We start from the raw sequence: 18,577 nt of genomic DNA, 5'->3' as shown, positions 1-18,577 counted from the left end.
AAGCTACTCAAGTTCTATTTTATCTCAAATACTCTTAATGGTTTTCAAACTTTTAGTCTCAGCACAAACACTCTTAAAAACAAATAAATGCCTCAAATAACTTATTTTTGTAATATCTATAAGTATTTACCATATTGGAAATGAAATTTAATACATTTAAATTAAATTAAACTATTTTATTAATTTAAAATAATACAACCATTATGATGTTTCATAAAAACATGTTATATTTTACAACATAAAAATTCGTTAAAAGACTGACACTGATTTACATTTTTGCAAATATTTTAAATTTCTGCTGTACTAGAAGACAGCTGGATTTTTTTATCTGCTGTATATTCGATCTATTGCTATATGTCATTTTGGTGGAAATACATGAAGAAAATTCAGCCTCACACAGTTACGCAGTTGGAAAAGAAGTATTTTAAGAGTCTTTTCAGACAACTGTGCATGTTTTTCTTTGATACTAAAACAAAATTTGACAAGTAGTTTTTTAAAGGTTAACCTTTTTTAAAGGTTGGTTGTAATGTGGAATTAGAAATTACATCAATGAATTTTTGTACTATTACATTAAAATCCATTGGTCTATCTTGCATTTTGAATGGATCTTTTTTCTCACATGATTTTGTAATAGCGTGTATTGGTCATTTGGAAAATACTGGTTCACTTATTATGCAGATCTTCCAAATGTTGACACAGTTCATTACATGATATAAAAAACCACATTTGTTACTATCACCACTAATCTCACCAGAAAAGTTTTTTTTAGAGAAGGTGGGGCGTGGCAGAGGGAGTGGGGGAGAGAAAGAATCGTAAGCAGGCTCCGTGCTCAGCATGGAGCCCAAGATGGGGCTCCATCTCACGCCCGAGTTCATGACTTGAGCCAAAATCAAGAGTCGGACGCTTAACCAACTGAGCTGCTCAGGTGCCCCAGAAAAGTCTTTAAGTATTGGTTAAAGGTGTTAAGGTCATGGTGGCATATATACGTTTCCTAAAATTCTAATATTCATTTAGAAATTCAAATTCTATCATTGGCACAGATACTCTCCGTTTTCTTTGAAGTGACAGGCCTGTTTTTGAGAACATGTCTACCAATTACCCAAGTCCGAATAACCAAAGTTTGCCTTCAGCTGTTCTTTCAAGCGAAAATGGTAATCCACGAAGCAATAAATGGCTGGTTCGGCTTGCGACTCAGTCACACAAGTGCTTTTCTAGGAGGCAGGCACTATCTTTTATTACGCAACAAAGAAGTGTACTCAATGGTTGAGATTTACTAGACTCAATTTTTTTTCATGAAAAATATTCCTAAGTGAAACTGGCATCTTTTTATTTCTTATTGTCAGTGAAGAATACGATTATTAGTACTATCTGGCTCCTCTGGCATGATTCCCACTGTGGCCTCAAGTTTTACCCACCGCTGCTTCTGCAACACAAGTGCAAATGTCAACACAGTGAAAAGGCAGAAAGCCTTAGTGTTATTATAAAAATAGCTTTGACCTTCTGGACCCCCTGAATGGTCTCAGGGACATCGGTGATCTGCAGATCACACTTGGCTAAGTGGTAACCTTATGGTCTTATGGTCTCAACCGCTGGGCCTTCCATAGCCATTACAAACAGATTTTAGCACAATTTTTATTCTACTAAATTATTAAGAAAAGTACTTCTACAGTAACAGTGAGACTTATTCATCTAAGAATATAATTTTAAATATAAAGAAAATACTCAAATTAGAATAAAATTGTAAGGCACTGCTAACAACCCCGGCACAGGGAGGCACCTCACTTAGTATTCTGTACTTGCTCTCAGCTGCTGCGTTAATCTACCACTGTTTCTCCAAAGCAACTTGAGCACATTTCTTTCAACTACTCTGAATCTTTATACCACTGGTCAAAGTCCCTTAAGGGCTCTGAAGTGAGGCCTTCTTGCATAATAATTTCTCCTAATCTGAAGATAATTCTACTGGGAAGAAACCTTTATCTGCTGGCTTAAAATTAAGCAGAGAAAACACCCTGTTTGCTCTTTCAATTTCCAAACCTTTAAGATTCAGGTTCCTCTCTCATCTTGGAGCCAGGAAGAAAAAGAGAAAATGCTATAAAGTAGAATGATCTAGCTACTCTGTGCCCCAAACCCCGATAGTCAATAGCACAAGGTACAATCCCCCTTCCATCCACATGACCAGCTTGTTACGGGCTAACATCCCCGCACGCCCTGACCAGACCTCGCCTTCCTGATTAATAATTTAAAAGTGCTTACATGTCATCATATTCACAGTTACGCACGAAAAACAAACCATCTAGATCCCTGGTAACATTTATAGTCTCTCTTAAGAGAAGCCTATTTAGTAAAGGAACCATGCCCACTTTCTCCTTTTTGAAACATTCCCCAAAAAGATTTGTGCTTTTTTATACTCCTCTGTGTTACTAGAACAGTGCCGGGTATCAGAAAGAGCTAAAACAATGCTAATCTTTTGACTTACATTGACCCCACTGTCCACTACTGGGATTCAGATAGTTCGGATAAAGGCCTTGTGGTTTTTCCAGGTTGTTCAGTACTGTTCGAATATTCATTACCTACAACAGAAAATGAGATGTTACTGTGAAAATCTACAAAACAATTTTGGTGCCATTCTTCTCTCCTTCTCCATTACATTTTTCCATGTTGGAAAGAAGGTTGATTTAAAAGAATTAGAACAAAGAGAGTCGCCCCCAGCTTACAAAATAATCGCAGTAAGTGAAAAAAGTCACACTGCTGTGCCAGACGCCATCGAAGGAACTAGGGATCTATCAGTGGATAAACAAAGTCATTACCCTCTTGGAATTTGCAGTCTAGTGGGAGAAGATAGATAATAAGCACATAAATATGTCAGGTGGTGACAGAGGCTATGAAAAAGTTATAGAGAACAATGGGACAGAGTGCTGTGAGGTCTTGAGGCTGCATGCTTAGTCAGGGAGGTCTGGGCAGCCTGATGGGAGAGGGTTTGAGCCAAAACTTAAGGAAGCAAAGGAATAACCATGCAGAAAGCTGGAGAAAGAGCAAGTGGGGCAGAGGGGGGTGCAAGCACAAATGCACTGAGGAGAGAGTGGGTTTGGCAAGACCACTGAGGCTGGAGGTGAGGAAGCAAAGGAGAGAATGTCAAAGAGAGAGGAGAGAGGGAGCCAGGGCCCACATCATGCGAGCCTCATGGGCCAAAATGAGGGCTTATTTTATTCCAAGTGTGATGGGAAGCCATTGAAGTTCTGTGTGATTGAGGGGACAAGAGAGGAAGCAGTATTCAGGTGGGTACTGCAGAGTCCAGGTGAGAGACGTTGGGTCCCAGGAAAGGGCAGCGGCAGAGAAACAGGATAGAGCCAAAGCATCTCCTGATGGATTCAACCTAAGGCTTCCCAAAAAGAGAGGAACCAGATGACCTCAAGATCCATGGTCTGAGCCACTGGGTAAACTGAGGTGGCATTTATCAAGACAGTGAAGACTGCAGTAGAAACAGCTCTGGGGGTTGAGTCTCAGGTATTTTGAGTAGCAGATGTCTTTTAGACCTCTTAGTGGAAATGTCGGATATAGAGTGTGGGACAGGTTGGGACTGGAATGATAAATTTGGAGTCAACAGCACATAGACAGTATGTGGAGCCATGAGACTGATGAAATAATGAAGACAGTGAACATAAAAAGAAGAGGCCCAGCTTTGAGTCCTGAGCTTTCTGATATTTAGAGGTTGGGGCATTGGGGAAAATCCAACAAAGAAGGCTGAGAAGGAGCACTCTCCTGAGGAAGGAGGCAAACCAGGGTACTACCATATGCCTGCAGCCCCGTGCAGCATCTCGGAGAAGGAAGTGACCGAGTATGTCAGCTGCTGAGAGGGTGAGGAAAATGAGAGCTGAGAAGGATCACCGGACCTGGCCACATAGAGCTCACGGTCATCAAGACAGGTGTGGCGAGGAGAAAAGCCTGATTGGAAAGTGCTTGAGAGCAGGGGACACAAGAAGGGGGGGGGGGGTTACAGAGACAAATCTCTCAAGGAATTTTGCTATAAAGGGGAGCTGCGAATGGGGTGAAAGCTAAGGGCAGAGTGGTGGGGTGAATATAAATGTACTCAAATATCTATGGGTTTGTTTCTTGAAAATTAGAAATAGATTCAATTTTTATTATACTTGAGATTGTATTATACTTTGAAATTAAACAGTCTTTCCCATATTTGCTTCATATAGTCCATACAACCCTATCTATTTTCAGATAAGGAAAAAAATTCAAAGAGGTAAAGTGACTTGGTTGAGGTATAGAGAATCCGACGTGTGCGCCATGCTGTTTCAACGGAGTTAGATGGTGCCATGGAAAGACGGTGGGTTTACAGCTTGGTAAAATGAAATGCTGCATGTAATAAAACTTCATAAAGAGCTCTACCAAACTTGGTTGTTCTTTTCCACATCTACTATTACTAAATCTTCCAGGAGAGGGTACTGTTTTTCACAAGTATAGCTTTGCAAGGCAAGGTGTAATGGAGAATCTCACCTTTTCAGCAAAGATGGGGTTTCCTGATAAGTGGCTCAGGTGTAGAAACTCTAAATGCAGAGTTCCAAATTCTGCCAAAATACTGCTGCCTCCTGAGGCCCAGGGCCAGTTCCTTCCAATCCCACTAAAGAAGAGAAGAGAGTGAACAGTTATGGGTCAGACTAATTCCAATTTTTGCAGCTCTAAATAGAAATGAAAGAGACAGCTTTTGAATAATAGCATCTCAGCTAATAGTCTACTCTGGATATTAAAAAGTATCCAGCATTGTGGTCTTTGACTACTGGTTTCAGGATTTGACTCTTATCTACAAATTAAAAATCAGTGTTGGCCTAAGTCAGAGAAAAGTTGCTATGTGCTTGCTGTTGATGAACGGACAAATATTTTGGAAGGTACAGGCACCATATAGAGATACACACCCATTCCAAATAGAATATAAAACAACCCCCCCCCCCCCAAAGTGTCCCAAATCCTACATAAAGCCCTCCAACATTTTAATTAGTTTCAGCCTGAGAACCCGTGGATTATTATAGACATTCATATTATATTTAAAAGTTTTCTTTGATATAAGATAAATTTCAAAGATTCATTGATTATATACTCACTCCACCTCTCCCCAAACCATCCCTCCACTTACTAGACTTTCTTTTGTTTTCCCTCACACTATTTTCCCTATTTTCTAAGTATATTTTCCAGGGCACTCACTTATTCCCTGACCCATTTAATTTATGTTCACGAATTTCAACACAATTATGTAATTCAAATCTGAAAGAGGTCAAAAGGCATGAGTTTCAAAAATTATTGCCTCATGCCTCATCTTGGAGAAATGGTTTTGAAAAAGAGTTAGTCCTACACATACATGCACACACACACACACACACACACACACACACACACAAAGTGGCTTTTGGGACATGATCATACTCTCGGGTACGGTTTATTTTTGGAGAGCCACTTAAAATGTCAAGACTTAATGTGATAATTGAAATAAAGAATAAAGTCAAGGATTTGACCAGTAAATTCCCTTGCAGAAAGCTGAAAACCCACGTTTTGGTTTTAGTTCAGATGCACATTAATTGCATGCCTACCATTTGCCAGGGACTCTGCATGGCACTGGGTTACAAAGATGATTATAATGAATAAATCACCTTTTTTTTTTTCTTTTTTTTTTTTTTTAAAGATTTTATTTATTTATTCGACAGAGATAGAGACAGCCAGCGAGAGAGGGAACACAAGCAGGTGGAGTGGGAGAGGAAGAAGCAGGCTCATAGCGGAGGAGCCTGATGTGGGGCTCGATCCCGGAACGCCGGGATCACGCCCTGAGCTGAAGGCAGACGCTTAACTGCTGTGCCACCCAGGCGCCCCAAATCACCTTTTTCTTTAAGACCTTACTGTATAATGCGACAGAATGACCTAAGCATAGATTATTCCAGTTAAATATGGTAAGTGCCAAGATAAGTGTGTGAAAAATTCTCTGAGCACCTAGGGCCAGGGCATGCAATCCTACATAGTGGGGGGAACAGAAGACTTCTTCGAGGAGGAGACTCCTGAGTTGATTGTTAAAGAATGAATATGAATTAGTGAGGGAAGAATGGTGAGAGGGAGCATGTGGACACTGAGAGCACACAGAAGGGCTAGCCAGAACTAGAAGAAGCTCCTGATACTGCTGAGGGGAGGGAAGGGAAGGTGGCTGGAGAGAAGGCTATGAGGTTCAACTGGGGCCAGGTCTTGGAGGCTTCTGGATTTCTCACTTCTTCCCTTTCCAAATTGGCTCCATATGAATACTGCTCCTAGTGTCCCCTAGATTTCCTTCCCTGTTTGTTTTTTGCTTTAGATCATTTATAACTCTGGGTAAACCCTTTCAGCTATCTTAAATTCTGCTCAGGAATGTTTAAGAAAAGGAAAACAATGAGGACAACTGGTATCTAAAATTCTAGGCTGGCCTCCCTCTTATTCTGTGTCTTTTTTAGAGGAAAACCTAGATTTTATCTTCAAACATAGATTTATAGTAAACATAATAAAAAAGTAAACAGAAATAAAAGAGATCTGAAAATCACATATTCATTTATTTTTAAAAATGCCTTATATTTATTCAGTTCTGGGAATGTAAATCAGTTTTTATTTTTATGGTTGGCTTAGATGAAAGGAATAGCCAATCATCCAAATAGGATGAACAATTACTTTCAAAATTTATTAACATATGGCAAGTGCACATAGTAATTGGTCATTAATTTGTTGTCATATTTTTTTTATTCCAACCATTCCATCACCGACCAAAGTCAATAAACCAAATTAAGCAAAAATAAAAATTTATATGTTCTAGAGAAACTATTAAAATCAAAGCCACAATATCAGAGTAAGAGAGAATGAGGACTTAGTATGGAAAGGAAGTGGATAGTGTGCTAGGAACCCAGCCCAGTTTCTGGATCTTCAAAGACTGTTTTTTTTTTTTTTTTTTTTTTTTTTTGCAGTTCAGGGTATGAGGGTATGGTGGCACACTCAAATGAGAAACTCAAGTAGTGTACATGTACTAAAATTAAATTCAAATTACTTTTGTATTTATGCATTTGTTCCCTGCTATTAATGTGGTTAATTAAGAGAATCCAGAGATACACTGAAAAAAAGTTCAATAGGTTAAAAAAAATTAAGATTGAAAAAGGGTTATATATATATTTCCTCTTTCTCCTTGGCACACATTCATATCAGAAGGAAAACATCACACTTTTCTATCACTGTTTAATTATATAGGGAGTGAGCACAGTAAAAGCACTAGCAAAGGGTATGTCATGCTAACTGAAAGAAAGCTGGGTTTAGAATACATGTATGTTTATATGAGAGAATAGCTTTGGTTACCATTCTTTCAACCTACAGAATTAATGTATTTCAGTAAAACTGTAAGACCAATAGTTGTTATAGCTCTTAAATATAAATGAGAGCAGGGTTTCAAGAAGTCAGAGAGGGCATCATTATATCTAGATATTTAATAAGGTCATTTGCCTTTTCTTAGGCAAAGGTGCAAGGACTGGAGATTGGTCTCGGGGAGAGTGTGGGGCACGCACCATAGGCCATCACAGCTAAAATAGCGTGTAATAGGGGAAATGGCTGCCTGTTTGCACACCACATGTGCACTGAATCAGAACCAGTTTTGGACACTCATGGAATGATTTCTAAGGTCTTTTTGGCTCTAACTTCTAAAAGTCTATTGAGGAATCTATATACGTGTATGGCTCTAACTGATATATACACAGACGTTGGGCATTTGACATCAAAATGACAGGTTTAGGACAAAGGGAAGTGAGTGCAGAGTGAGTTCTGCTCCTTTGGTCTGGGGGTCGGGATGCCCCGGGCATCCCATGATACCAAATGCTAAAGCTTTCTAGACCTCTGGGTCAAGATCAACCTCATCGGAGAGAGTAGAGGGATTTAAAATGTCTTCAAATGCAGTTCCCTTATCACAATATTTTAAAGGCAGTCATGGTGTTCTTCATCTTTATCTATTTCACAAACACTAATAATACTTCAGAAAAATATTTTAAAAATAAAATAACAGTTTGTGGTCAGAAACTATTAGTTCCATCAGGCAGGCATAAAGGGGAAGAATATTTAAATATTCCCAATCTTGTTACAATGATTGCGTTTTAAGCCAAAGCGATGAGTCAGCATATGGAAATGTATACACAAAAAGGCAATTAACATGATTTGGGAAACTGCCAAGTGTGTGGCTCAAAGAATCCTGGAGCGGAACTTCAAACTTCCGTATCAGTATAATTTCATTTATTTCTGTTTCCTTCAATCCCCAGTTCTTCCATTTTAAATTGGAGTACTACTTAATACATATTTTTCAATTTTTAATTTAAATTTTCAGTAGTCTACAAAGGTAATAATTCTTTGAAGATAAAACATCAAAACAAAAACTAACTGATTTTGGCAAGTGCAATTAGAAACATGTCTTTAAAAAACTGAGTCACTATGATTCTTTTGAAAATGTGAAATACTATTTTGTTGCTTTAGAGAGTATAACTTGAATGTAGTTTATTAGCAGTGGTAATATATTTCCACATTCTACTTCACTCAAAACTAAGAAGGTATAATTATTTACTGACCTCCTAGCCCTGATAAGCAATGGGTATTATACTTTTATCTTTTCCCAGGAATGGTTAGGAACACCAGAGAAAGGAAATACCTTACCAATATTGCTATTCTATTCACATTTGAATCCTATGGGAGAGCTGCTAACTCTTCCTAGAGCTTGTAATGAATCAAGTAGGTGGAGGGTTGTTCTGGGCTGACGGTATACCCCTTCAAAATAATCTTAAATTGAGGTACATAAAGTGATAAGTTATAGTCACTATCCAGATACAATTTGGATCATTAAAAAATACGTTTGGCTACTTAGTATAATCAAATGCAACAAATAAAGAATTTATAGAAGTGAAATAGTTTTAAAAAATTGCCAGATGAATATATAAACAAAGCATTAAATAGTTACACAGTCTTGATTAGCTATGACTTTCAATTTATTCTTCCTTGCTGCTTGCTATTTTATGCCAAACGGGAAATGGGCCAATAAACAATTTTCTTGAGGATTCTTGTCTGAATAATTTCTGATTAGCTGATCAGTAAACAAATGCCCTCCAAGTTCAAAGTCCAGAATACAGGTTACTCCTTGTGGCTATGGAGTTAACAAGGTTTGGAAGAAAAAAATGCCCCACATTCTTTATATTATGGTAAAGCCTTACTTACATATGCTAATAGAGAGGCACACAGGGATATTTAATTCAAAAGAGCAGATAATCCAGTATTACTCCTTTCGGATTTTAACACAAATTAGGAAGGAATAATTAGAAAGTTCATGAACGATTGTTTCATTTAACTATATTCCCAAAGCTAATTGATTTTGAGATTAAGCAATTTCAGCTTCACTTATTACAAATGCCTCCTTCCTGAACAGATTCAAACAGTGCTGATCTTTCAAGTTTGTAGTCTAAGACTTCACTGAGAGTTGGACTAATAATTCCAGGGACTGGCATTCTAGGACCAGTCAAGATTCTATTATAGCTCAACCATAGAAAATTCCACTGGGGAGGACTACTTCCCCAAGAGCTATCCACAGGGAAATGGTGGCTAATAAAGGGTAGCCATATGACTGAATTAATTCACGAGCCATGGCTTACTGCTCCTGAACAGCAGCATGCGGCTTAAATCTCTAAAGAAGTTCCACACTTAATTTTTTTAACCAAAGGCCAAAATAATGGTTTAAAATTAGCTACCTTGCTTCATCTTATGGATAGTTATTTTAGACAGAATTGAAACTAAATACTTATTAGTTTATTCTGACAATACTGCTGTCCTTTTACTTGACAATTTAGGATTAGAGAAGTTGGGGTTTGCAAAAATATAAATGGTGAGAAGCCCTCTCTAATTCCATAAATAATCTGCTCCACAGTTACAAAAATGCTAAACTTCTGTTTTCCAGCTGTCCTTTGGGTAAGATCTCCTTGCTAACCACAATCAACAGACTGCAAAAAAGTTGAATGCAGTTTCTGCCCAGTTATTGGGCAAACTGGGATATCCTATCATTAGGTTTGGCGAACACTCCAAAAAGGCTAGTAGTACTGATTAGAAAGCATTAGAATGCATTTAAAATGTGTGGGCATGCACATTTACTTTATTGTACTTAAAAAGAAAGAATTATATTCTACACGTTCTTTTATTTATTTATTTTTTATTTTTTAAAGATTTTATTTATTTATTTGACAGAGATAGAGACAGCCAGCGAGAGAGGGAACACAAGCAGGGGGAGTGGGAGAGGAAGAAGCAGGCTCATAGCGGAGGAGCCTGATGTGGGGCTCGATCCTGCAATTCCGGGATCACGCCCTGAGCCCAAGGCAGACGCTTAACGACTGCGCCACCCAGGTGCCCCGCTACATGTTCTTTTAAACATACATCACATTTTTCATGGACATTTCCCATACTGATCAATGTAAATCGTTTTTGTTGGCTGAATAGTACCTGATTGAATGGATATACAGGTGACCCTGGAACAACACAGGGGTCATGGGTGTTGACTTTCTATGCAGTTGAAAATCCACGTATAAATTTGACTCCTGCAAAACTTACTACTAATAGCCTACTATTGACTGGAAGCCTTACTGATAACATAAACAGTTTATTAACACACACTTTGTGTGTTATATGTATTATATATCGTATTCTTATGATAAAGTAAGCTAGAGAAAAGAAAATGTTAAGAAAATCATTAGGAGGGGAAAATACATTTACAGTACTGTCCTGTATTTACTGGAAAAGATCCATATATACATAGACCCCCACAATTCAAACCCATGTTGTTCAAGGGCCAACTGTATTCTAATTTATTTAAATGTATACTTATTGATAGACATTGAAACCAATTTATTTTTGATTTTATTTTTTGTCACTGTAAACAATTTGGTGGTAGGTCTAGTTCTTTTCTAAAGCTAATTCTCATGCAAAAGTGTCTACACAGATTTTAGCTGCAAGATGTTAATTTGTCTAAACTAATAATGAGGATGGATTTGGGAATGTGTATTGGAGGCATAAATGTCTACTGTTTACAGAGTTATTTCTTAACAGGGTGGGCCTATTATATCTTGCCACATTTGGTAGCCTCTAGAACTCTTGGGATATCTCAAATTCATCTGCTGTAAATCATTGCATCCAGTCCTTTGAAACTGGGGAAGGAGGAGCTACAAACAAGCATTTATATCCAGACAGTTTTCTAGTATATGTGCTGCCGAAGCGAGCACATATCCAGACAGTTTTCTAATAAACCTCAGGATGGAATAGGGACATACTCTATTCCACTTGCAGAAACGGCAACTCACTAATATTAATTTGTCAGACATTTTAGACACAATTGTTTCATTACTTTAACACATATCATCATTTTAAGATGTTACTTAAGACCCATGATTACAATAAAATTTGGCTATGTTTATTTATCTCTTTGATTTTCATTGTATGGATCCATGGGTCATCTATGGATGAAGATAAATGAAATCAGTATGGATTTCAGGCTTTTAATTCTTCAAATTCTGTTCTTCAGTCTCTTTCTGTAACCAGAATGGCCAGGATTGCTCCTTTCCAGATTCTCAGATCCTCAGGGACAAGGACTCCTCTTTAAACACCCAAAGTCAGTACCAAGAAACAAAGATGTTTAATACATACTTCATTTAATAAAATTTTAAAAATAATGAAACGTCTATATCATTGACTCCTACACCTAATTTATATCTAAATAATATAATCCTACATTTAGCATTACCACACACAAGCCCCTTTATAGCCAGTTTGAGAAAAACTTCCTTTCTAGGCTGATAACTAGTTTTCTATCACAAACTTGAAGTATTCTGAAGTTGTGATTTCTAAGAGTTGAGATATGGTGAAATGAGGAAAAGAAGGACGGGGTGGTAAATAATTATGAAGGCTAGATTTTATTCAGTTTAAATGACTGTCTTTTATTCCAGTTTATGTCCTTCCTGGTTTTGCGATGTTAAGCTTTTCCTTGTTAAATAAAATGATGATGATAATAGGGAGGGTTTTGTTTTGTTTTGCTATGCTCTTTTGATGAAATGAAAACACTGGCAATCTAAAGCCAGCCTCTCAATAATTAGGGCAATTTTATGTGGTCCATGAAAGCTAGAAGTCTGGCACCATTGCTCTTAAGACCCAGCTGAAACTATGGGGGAATTACAGTTCACTATCAATTATGCCAAAACTAATGTTAGTTTTTGGCAGAAATTCTGAGGTATAAGAGGATAATATTAAATGATTTTGTTTAACAGGTTAAAACATAAGTACTTTGGGGGTACATCTTGCCAAAGTCAAGTAAGATTGAGCCACTCAGTCAACCATAATTTATTGAGCACATTCTATGTGCCAGATACTGTGCAATGTGAACATCAAACAGTACAGGAAACACTCTAAGGTTTATTTGCTTTTTTTTTAGATGTCAAATATTTTATTGAACTCAATTAATAAAGGAAATAGTAAGATAATAAAACAATCAAAGAGCATTTGAGAAATTGGTTGTTTTGGGGCAATGCTAGGAATACCCCTCTAGCCTAGTGACAACACTAAGTCATGTCCAACAGAGTCACAAATTGTTCCTCCTGGATTATCTTTTCCACCAAATTATTTGCATCTCTACAAAATCTACATTTCATCAAAATTCTACAATTTAACATGTTACCTCATTCTCTAGGACTTCAATCAACAGTATATACCAATTTGGATTAAATACAATTCCCTAGATAATCTTTTACCCTAACATGACAGCATAATATTTTCCTTTTTGCCTTATTATCAAATTTCAGATAACTTTTCTCTGAAGGCATAGTATATATATAAGCAAGAGTTTTGGGAGTGATAATGATTTCATCTGGAATGTAGGCTTAGAAAAAGAACATTGAACTAAAAATCTTCAGTTTACTAAAGAACCACCTGACTTTGGAGTTGAAATAATTAATGGGATTTCTCAGTGAACATGTGTGGAGGGTCTGGCTTTACCTAGAGATTGCTTAAATCTACTTATCCTTGAAGCATCTTATTGGCCGAGGTGGCTTGCTCTGAAATTTTGGAGGGTTGAGATATCAAATTGCAACTCAATTAAATTTTTGTTCACACAACTGAATAGAAGCTAAACAATTTTTGGAGAACCATTCTGTTTTTTCTTTGGGCATTCTTCAGAGGTCTTCAGCAAAGAAATCAAGTGGGTCTAATTAAATTTTTATGAAAGGAAGTGAGCTTCATCTGACTGGTATATGAAGTACATTGATATTTCATTACCAAGTTCAACAGATCCTCACTGTAGGTCTTTTCCAGATATTAAACTACTTGGGAGTAACTGAGAAAGATTCGTTCCCTGATGCTTACTCAATAAAACAGTTATCACTATACTTCAGAATGGGCAACAGATTGTTTTTAGGTCAAGATAAGTAAAATAAATGCTAAATTAAGGAACCTGTAGTGGGAAAACGTAGCTAAAGCTACAAATACTATTCAAATTCCCAATGATGAATTAATAATGAGAAAGTTCAAGGAAAATAGATGATGTCCAGGTGATCAGGGCCAATAACTAGCGTGTTCTTTTAAGCTGCAATTTGTAAATTCAGATATTTCTTTTAACATGTAATGCAACTCTAACCAATCAAAAGAAACTCTGTGGTTAGTTAAACCACCTTACAATTTAAAATGGTAGCTTTTCTTGGTTTTGAATTTTTACATAAGAAGCATCGCACAAACAAAAATGTGTGCATAGCTTGTGGTAAGAAACAGATTCAGGGATTACTCTGAACAGATGCTGGAAAATAAAGCTATCAAACTACTTCATTCTCATTTTCCTGCCTTCTGCCTCCAACTTATGGTTTAGAGGCTCTGGAATAGGGTGTTACGAAACAGTTTGGCAACTAAAGTCTTAAGAACATAAAGATAAGAAAATAATCATGACAAGATAACAAAGAGGCCAGTGAGAATAAAGAGGAAGAGTACCTGGGTGAGGAAGACCTAACAGAAAAGAGGTCTCTTCTCAACAGAACATGAACCACCGCTGCTGAAATCAGCGTCTGTTCTGTTTGGCCCTCAGTGACGTCCTTATATAAATACAGTCAGTGCTAAAGGATCATCTGTGTATAATTAGCTATCTGCTGCCTTGTGACATCTTCTCTGTTTAACTTTTTACATGCTTTAGCTTATCTCCCTAACTGGAGAGTAAGACCTAAAGGCAGAGATACAATTCTGTTTCTTTACTGACTCCCCCACCCCCATATATAGTCACACAGGTACCGTGATTTGATGAGAGTTGCATTTATATATATATATATATCTCAGCAACAAATCCATTTCTACCATTACTGTAATCCATATGTTTTCTATAAAATTCAGTTATTACTCTGAGCAAGGTTTATCAGTCATAGTTAAAATATTTTGTATGTATTCACATTTTTAATTTATGCTTAACTAACTTACATGTTCATATGTCTTCAGCAATTAAGACTTTATATTATAGGAAAAAGATACTGAAAAATGTAACTAAACTTTTACAAAGCGAGAATAATCAAAATGGATGGTTTACATAATCTGAACTTTGTGGTAGCCTCCTAATGCTGATATTAAAATTTAAAAATGTTTCAAAATACTAAGTAAATGGTTGGAGGAATTTCAACAGTAAAACTACCTATTATCCAGAAGAAATATACAAAATATATGAGTGTTGGCAGATATAATTGTAGCTTTTAAAAACCTTTCTTTAATGTGTGTTAGCTAGATAAAATGAAAAATGAAAACACTAAAAAATACTTTGAAATTGGAAGTGATAATCATCCATTTTACCTATAAGAAAAAGAGAGAAAAAAAGAAAACCTTTCTTTACCTTCTGACTAATGGACTCTGGGCTTTACACTGCACTAGGTACAGTGTTGGCCAGAAAATTTTGTGCAGTAATTAGGCTCCAAACACTAGTTCTTAACTCACCGAGGATGGGGTTTGGTGATGTCATTAAAAGGATCTTTGAGAGATAGAGGAAAATGGAAGGGCAGAGGCTTCACGGAGGACAAATTAGTCTAAGACTAAGTAAGACCAGACTCTCCAGATAGATCTGCTCTGTGAAATAAAGCAATGAACTAGAAGGAGGATTCTAGGGTTTTATGGATTGAGGCCACTCTTGGTACAAAATAAATCTTACAGCTTTGACGAGTACCTTCTTGTTCCTTGAATGCCAATATAAGAACAATAAAAATGTTTATGAGCTATGCCCACCTCTCTATTCGAAATGACAATGTTCTCTTGTATCCCATGGGGAAAATGTACATTCTTGGAATTTAAGATTACCTACTTCATTTAATAGTAGAATGCCAGTGTGAAAAATGGCACAATTATCCTGTAATGTGAAGCGCTGAGAAGAAAATAAACCAGTATAATGTGACAGAGTCTGACACAGAGCTTCTTTGGATGGGGTCAATGAAAAGACCAAGGGGGAGATTTTTAAGCTGAGACCAGTAAGATAAAGGTGAACCTATCAGTAAAGACTTGGGAGTGGCTCCTGAAAGTGCCCAAAGGTAGGCAGGCAGGACTCTGCCAAGTAGGCAAACAAGAGGCTGGCTGTGTGGCTGAGGGACAACCAGTGAGGGCACTCAAGTGACAGGGACACTAGCAAGATGATAAAAGCATCTGTAAGGCCAGGGCAAGCATTTGGCTTTATTCTAAGTGCAATGGAAAGTCCCTCTAGGGCTTTAACGTAGGAGGTGATGATATCTGATTCACATTTTTAGAGTTCACTCTGGACACTGTGGGAAGAACAGACTGTATGACAGCAAGAGCGGAAGTAAGCAAGAAACAGGTATTCTGGAAAGAAAAAGATGGTGGCGGACGAGGTGCTAATAGATGGACAGTTGTGGAGGGATTTGGGCTCCGTCTGGAGGTAAGAGTTGTCAGAAGAATTGGATTTGGGGATGAGGGAAGACAGGAATCAAGGATGAATTTCTCATTTTTTTGGCTTTAGCAGCTGGGTGGGTACTGGTGCCATTTAAGAAGATGAGAAAGACTGAGGCAGGAGAGGGCATGAGAAAGAAAAGCAGTTCTGCTTTTCTGATTAGGCTATAACAACCACGGTCCACAATTATAAGGAAAAAGGCAGAAACGATCATTTTAATTTTCTTTTCGCTTTTTATAAAGATCAATTTATTCAATGTGAGAAACTTTTCTTTTGCAATGTGTTTTCTGAAATTATTTAAAAATTATGAACATAACATGTGTATAGCAAAAAATGTGGAAAAATACAAAAGATTATGCAATGAAAATGAATCTGCCTCTTCCTCCAGATACTACTATTGTTTCTGAATGAACATCATCAATAATTTACTAGAATCTCTCCCAAAACTTCCTAGCACATGGTCACTACACAAAACTTTAAACACTATAAATAGAAGTATACTGTACAGGTTACTATATCCTGTGCTTCATAAAAAAGTGATTTAGTTGTTCTGCCTCATTATAGTGGCACAGTATCCCAGTGTGTGGGTGTATGACAACTTAACCACTTTTTTGGTCTCAAGTTTTGCTATTATAAACAATGGTGCACATTCATGAGCACATCTCCAGAATAAGATCCTACAAGCGGAATTTCCAGGTGACAAAGTATGTATTTAAAATTTAATGAACATCTCCCAATTACCTTCTAAAGGGTTTGCCTCAATACATATATGAGCATATTTTAGCTGCTAACTCTGGGCATTTATCAAATTTTAAAATTTAGGGTGGGGGGGATGAGTGAAATAGATAAAGGGGATTAAGAGATACAAACAACTACTTACAAAATAAATAAATCATGATGAAAAGTACAGTGTAGGGAATACAGTCAATAAGACTAAAAACACTGGTGACAATTGATGACTACATTGATCAGAATGAGTACTGAGAAACGTATAGAATTGTTGAATCATTATATTGTACACCTAAAACTAATATAACATTGTATGTTAATTATACCTCAATAAAAACTAAAATGTAACATATAAAGAAAAAAGTTTTTAAAAACTTGGTCAATTTGCTAGGTAAAAAATAACACCTCAATGCTATTTTAATTTGTATTTTTCTTTTTGAGCTTCTGATGTTCAATGGCCAATGCATATCTTTTTCTGAGAAGTATATGTTTATGAATTTGTCTCATTTACGTGTTGGTGTTATTGTCTCTCCCACTCTATTATTTTTTATAAATTAAAAAAAATACACAATTAAAAAATCATACAAATTTAAAAATGAATTTTAAAAAATGCATACTATTTTGAGTGAAACAATAGAAAGATGAAGTGAGAAAAAGCTAATATCATATGCCTACTCCCCTATAATGTCTCCCACCTGCCAATCCTAGTTAGCCAATGTTCTCATCTACACGCATACAAACATACGGGGTTGTGCGCATATCAAGGATTTGTTCTTTTCAATAAAATGGGATTACGTTAATGTACTTTACTTTTGCAGGGTACTTGCTTCAATTAGTACCTCATCAAAGAAACCTTTCTAGGATAATAATTTTAACAGCTGCATAATAATATTCCATAAAATGGATAATCACATTTAATTAAGACAGTCCTCTATTGACAAACAGGTAGACCTCTCTAATTTTCAAATACTATAATCATGCCACATTAACCAACCTTAGTTATATTAAAGCTCTTAGAAAGAGTTTTTTATTATTATTTTTATTATTACATTCAATTAGCCAACATATAGTACATCATTAGTTTTTGATGTAAAGAAAGAGGTTTTTATACATTAAGAAAATTTGCCTCTTATCCATCATGTGTTTTGCAATTTTTTCCCAAGTTGCTGACTTTTAATTTTACTCATTTTTTTTCCTATACTAATTTTCATTTGGCAGACATTCCATTTTCCCTATGTATGTCCTAGGTTCTGTGCTCTATTTCCAAATAGAGCAAAGTCTTCTCCCTTTACCCAAGATTATGTTTTAAAAATTGTGAAAATGTGAGCAATACCTTCTTTAAATTGACTTAACAGTGAACATCACAGTATCATTGTATTTAAGTATTTTATATTTTTAAACCATTGTATTTAAGTATTTTATATTTTTAAACCATAAATATTTTTGTTTCTCACATCAAAAATTGCATAGGTTCTCCGATTCAGTAGCTTAGCTCCTAACAGCTAATGAATATCTAAGTATTCTAAAGTTAAGTTCTCTCAGCATTTCTTTTTCTTTTTTTAATATTTTATTTTCAAGTAACCTCTACACCCAACATGGGGCTTAATAAACTCACAACCCTGAGATCCAGAGTCACATGTTCTACTGACTGAGTCAGCCAGGCACTCCATTAGCATTTTTCTCTCTCTCTCTTTTTGATCTTACTGCAAAACTTTACTGATTTATTTCTTCCCTATAGAGATTTAGTAGTTTCACTAATAATTCCCAATTAAAAGAGGAGAAAAAAGGTTGCATTTAGTCAACAATGGAGAACATTCTGAAGAATTTAGACAGCAAAGAGGCTATAGGTAAATGAGAAAATGGGCCAGATCATGTTTA

At 36.4% G+C, this 18,577-nt stretch overlaps 1 protein-coding gene across 3 annotated transcripts in view; it reads right to left on the bottom strand.

Moving 5' to 3' along the window:
* MAN1A1 (mannosidase alpha class 1A member 1) overlaps nt 1-18,577 on the bottom strand; it is a 162,839-nt gene that overhangs the window by 24,576 nt on the left and 119,686 nt on the right. For all 3 annotated transcript variants that reach the window (XM_057311113.1, XM_044386280.3, XM_026504714.4), the window contains exons 7-8: nt 4,504-4,627; nt 2,477-2,570 (exon numbers count right to left, since the gene is read on the bottom strand). In XM_057311113.1, coding sequence (XP_057167096.1) covers nt 2,477-2,570; nt 4,504-4,627 — 218 coding nt within the window. The remainder of the gene's footprint in view (nt 1-2,476; nt 2,571-4,503; nt 4,628-18,577) is intronic.

Source organism: Ursus arctos, unplaced genomic scaffold, assembly GCF_023065955.2.
Source record: "Ursus arctos isolate Adak ecotype North America unplaced genomic scaffold, UrsArc2.0 scaffold_13, whole genome shotgun sequence".
Lineage (NCBI taxonomy): Eukaryota > Metazoa > Chordata > Mammalia > Carnivora > Ursidae > Ursus > Ursus arctos.
Note: the sequence above shows the minus strand (reverse complement) of the source record. Positions and strands in the feature narration are given on the sequence as shown.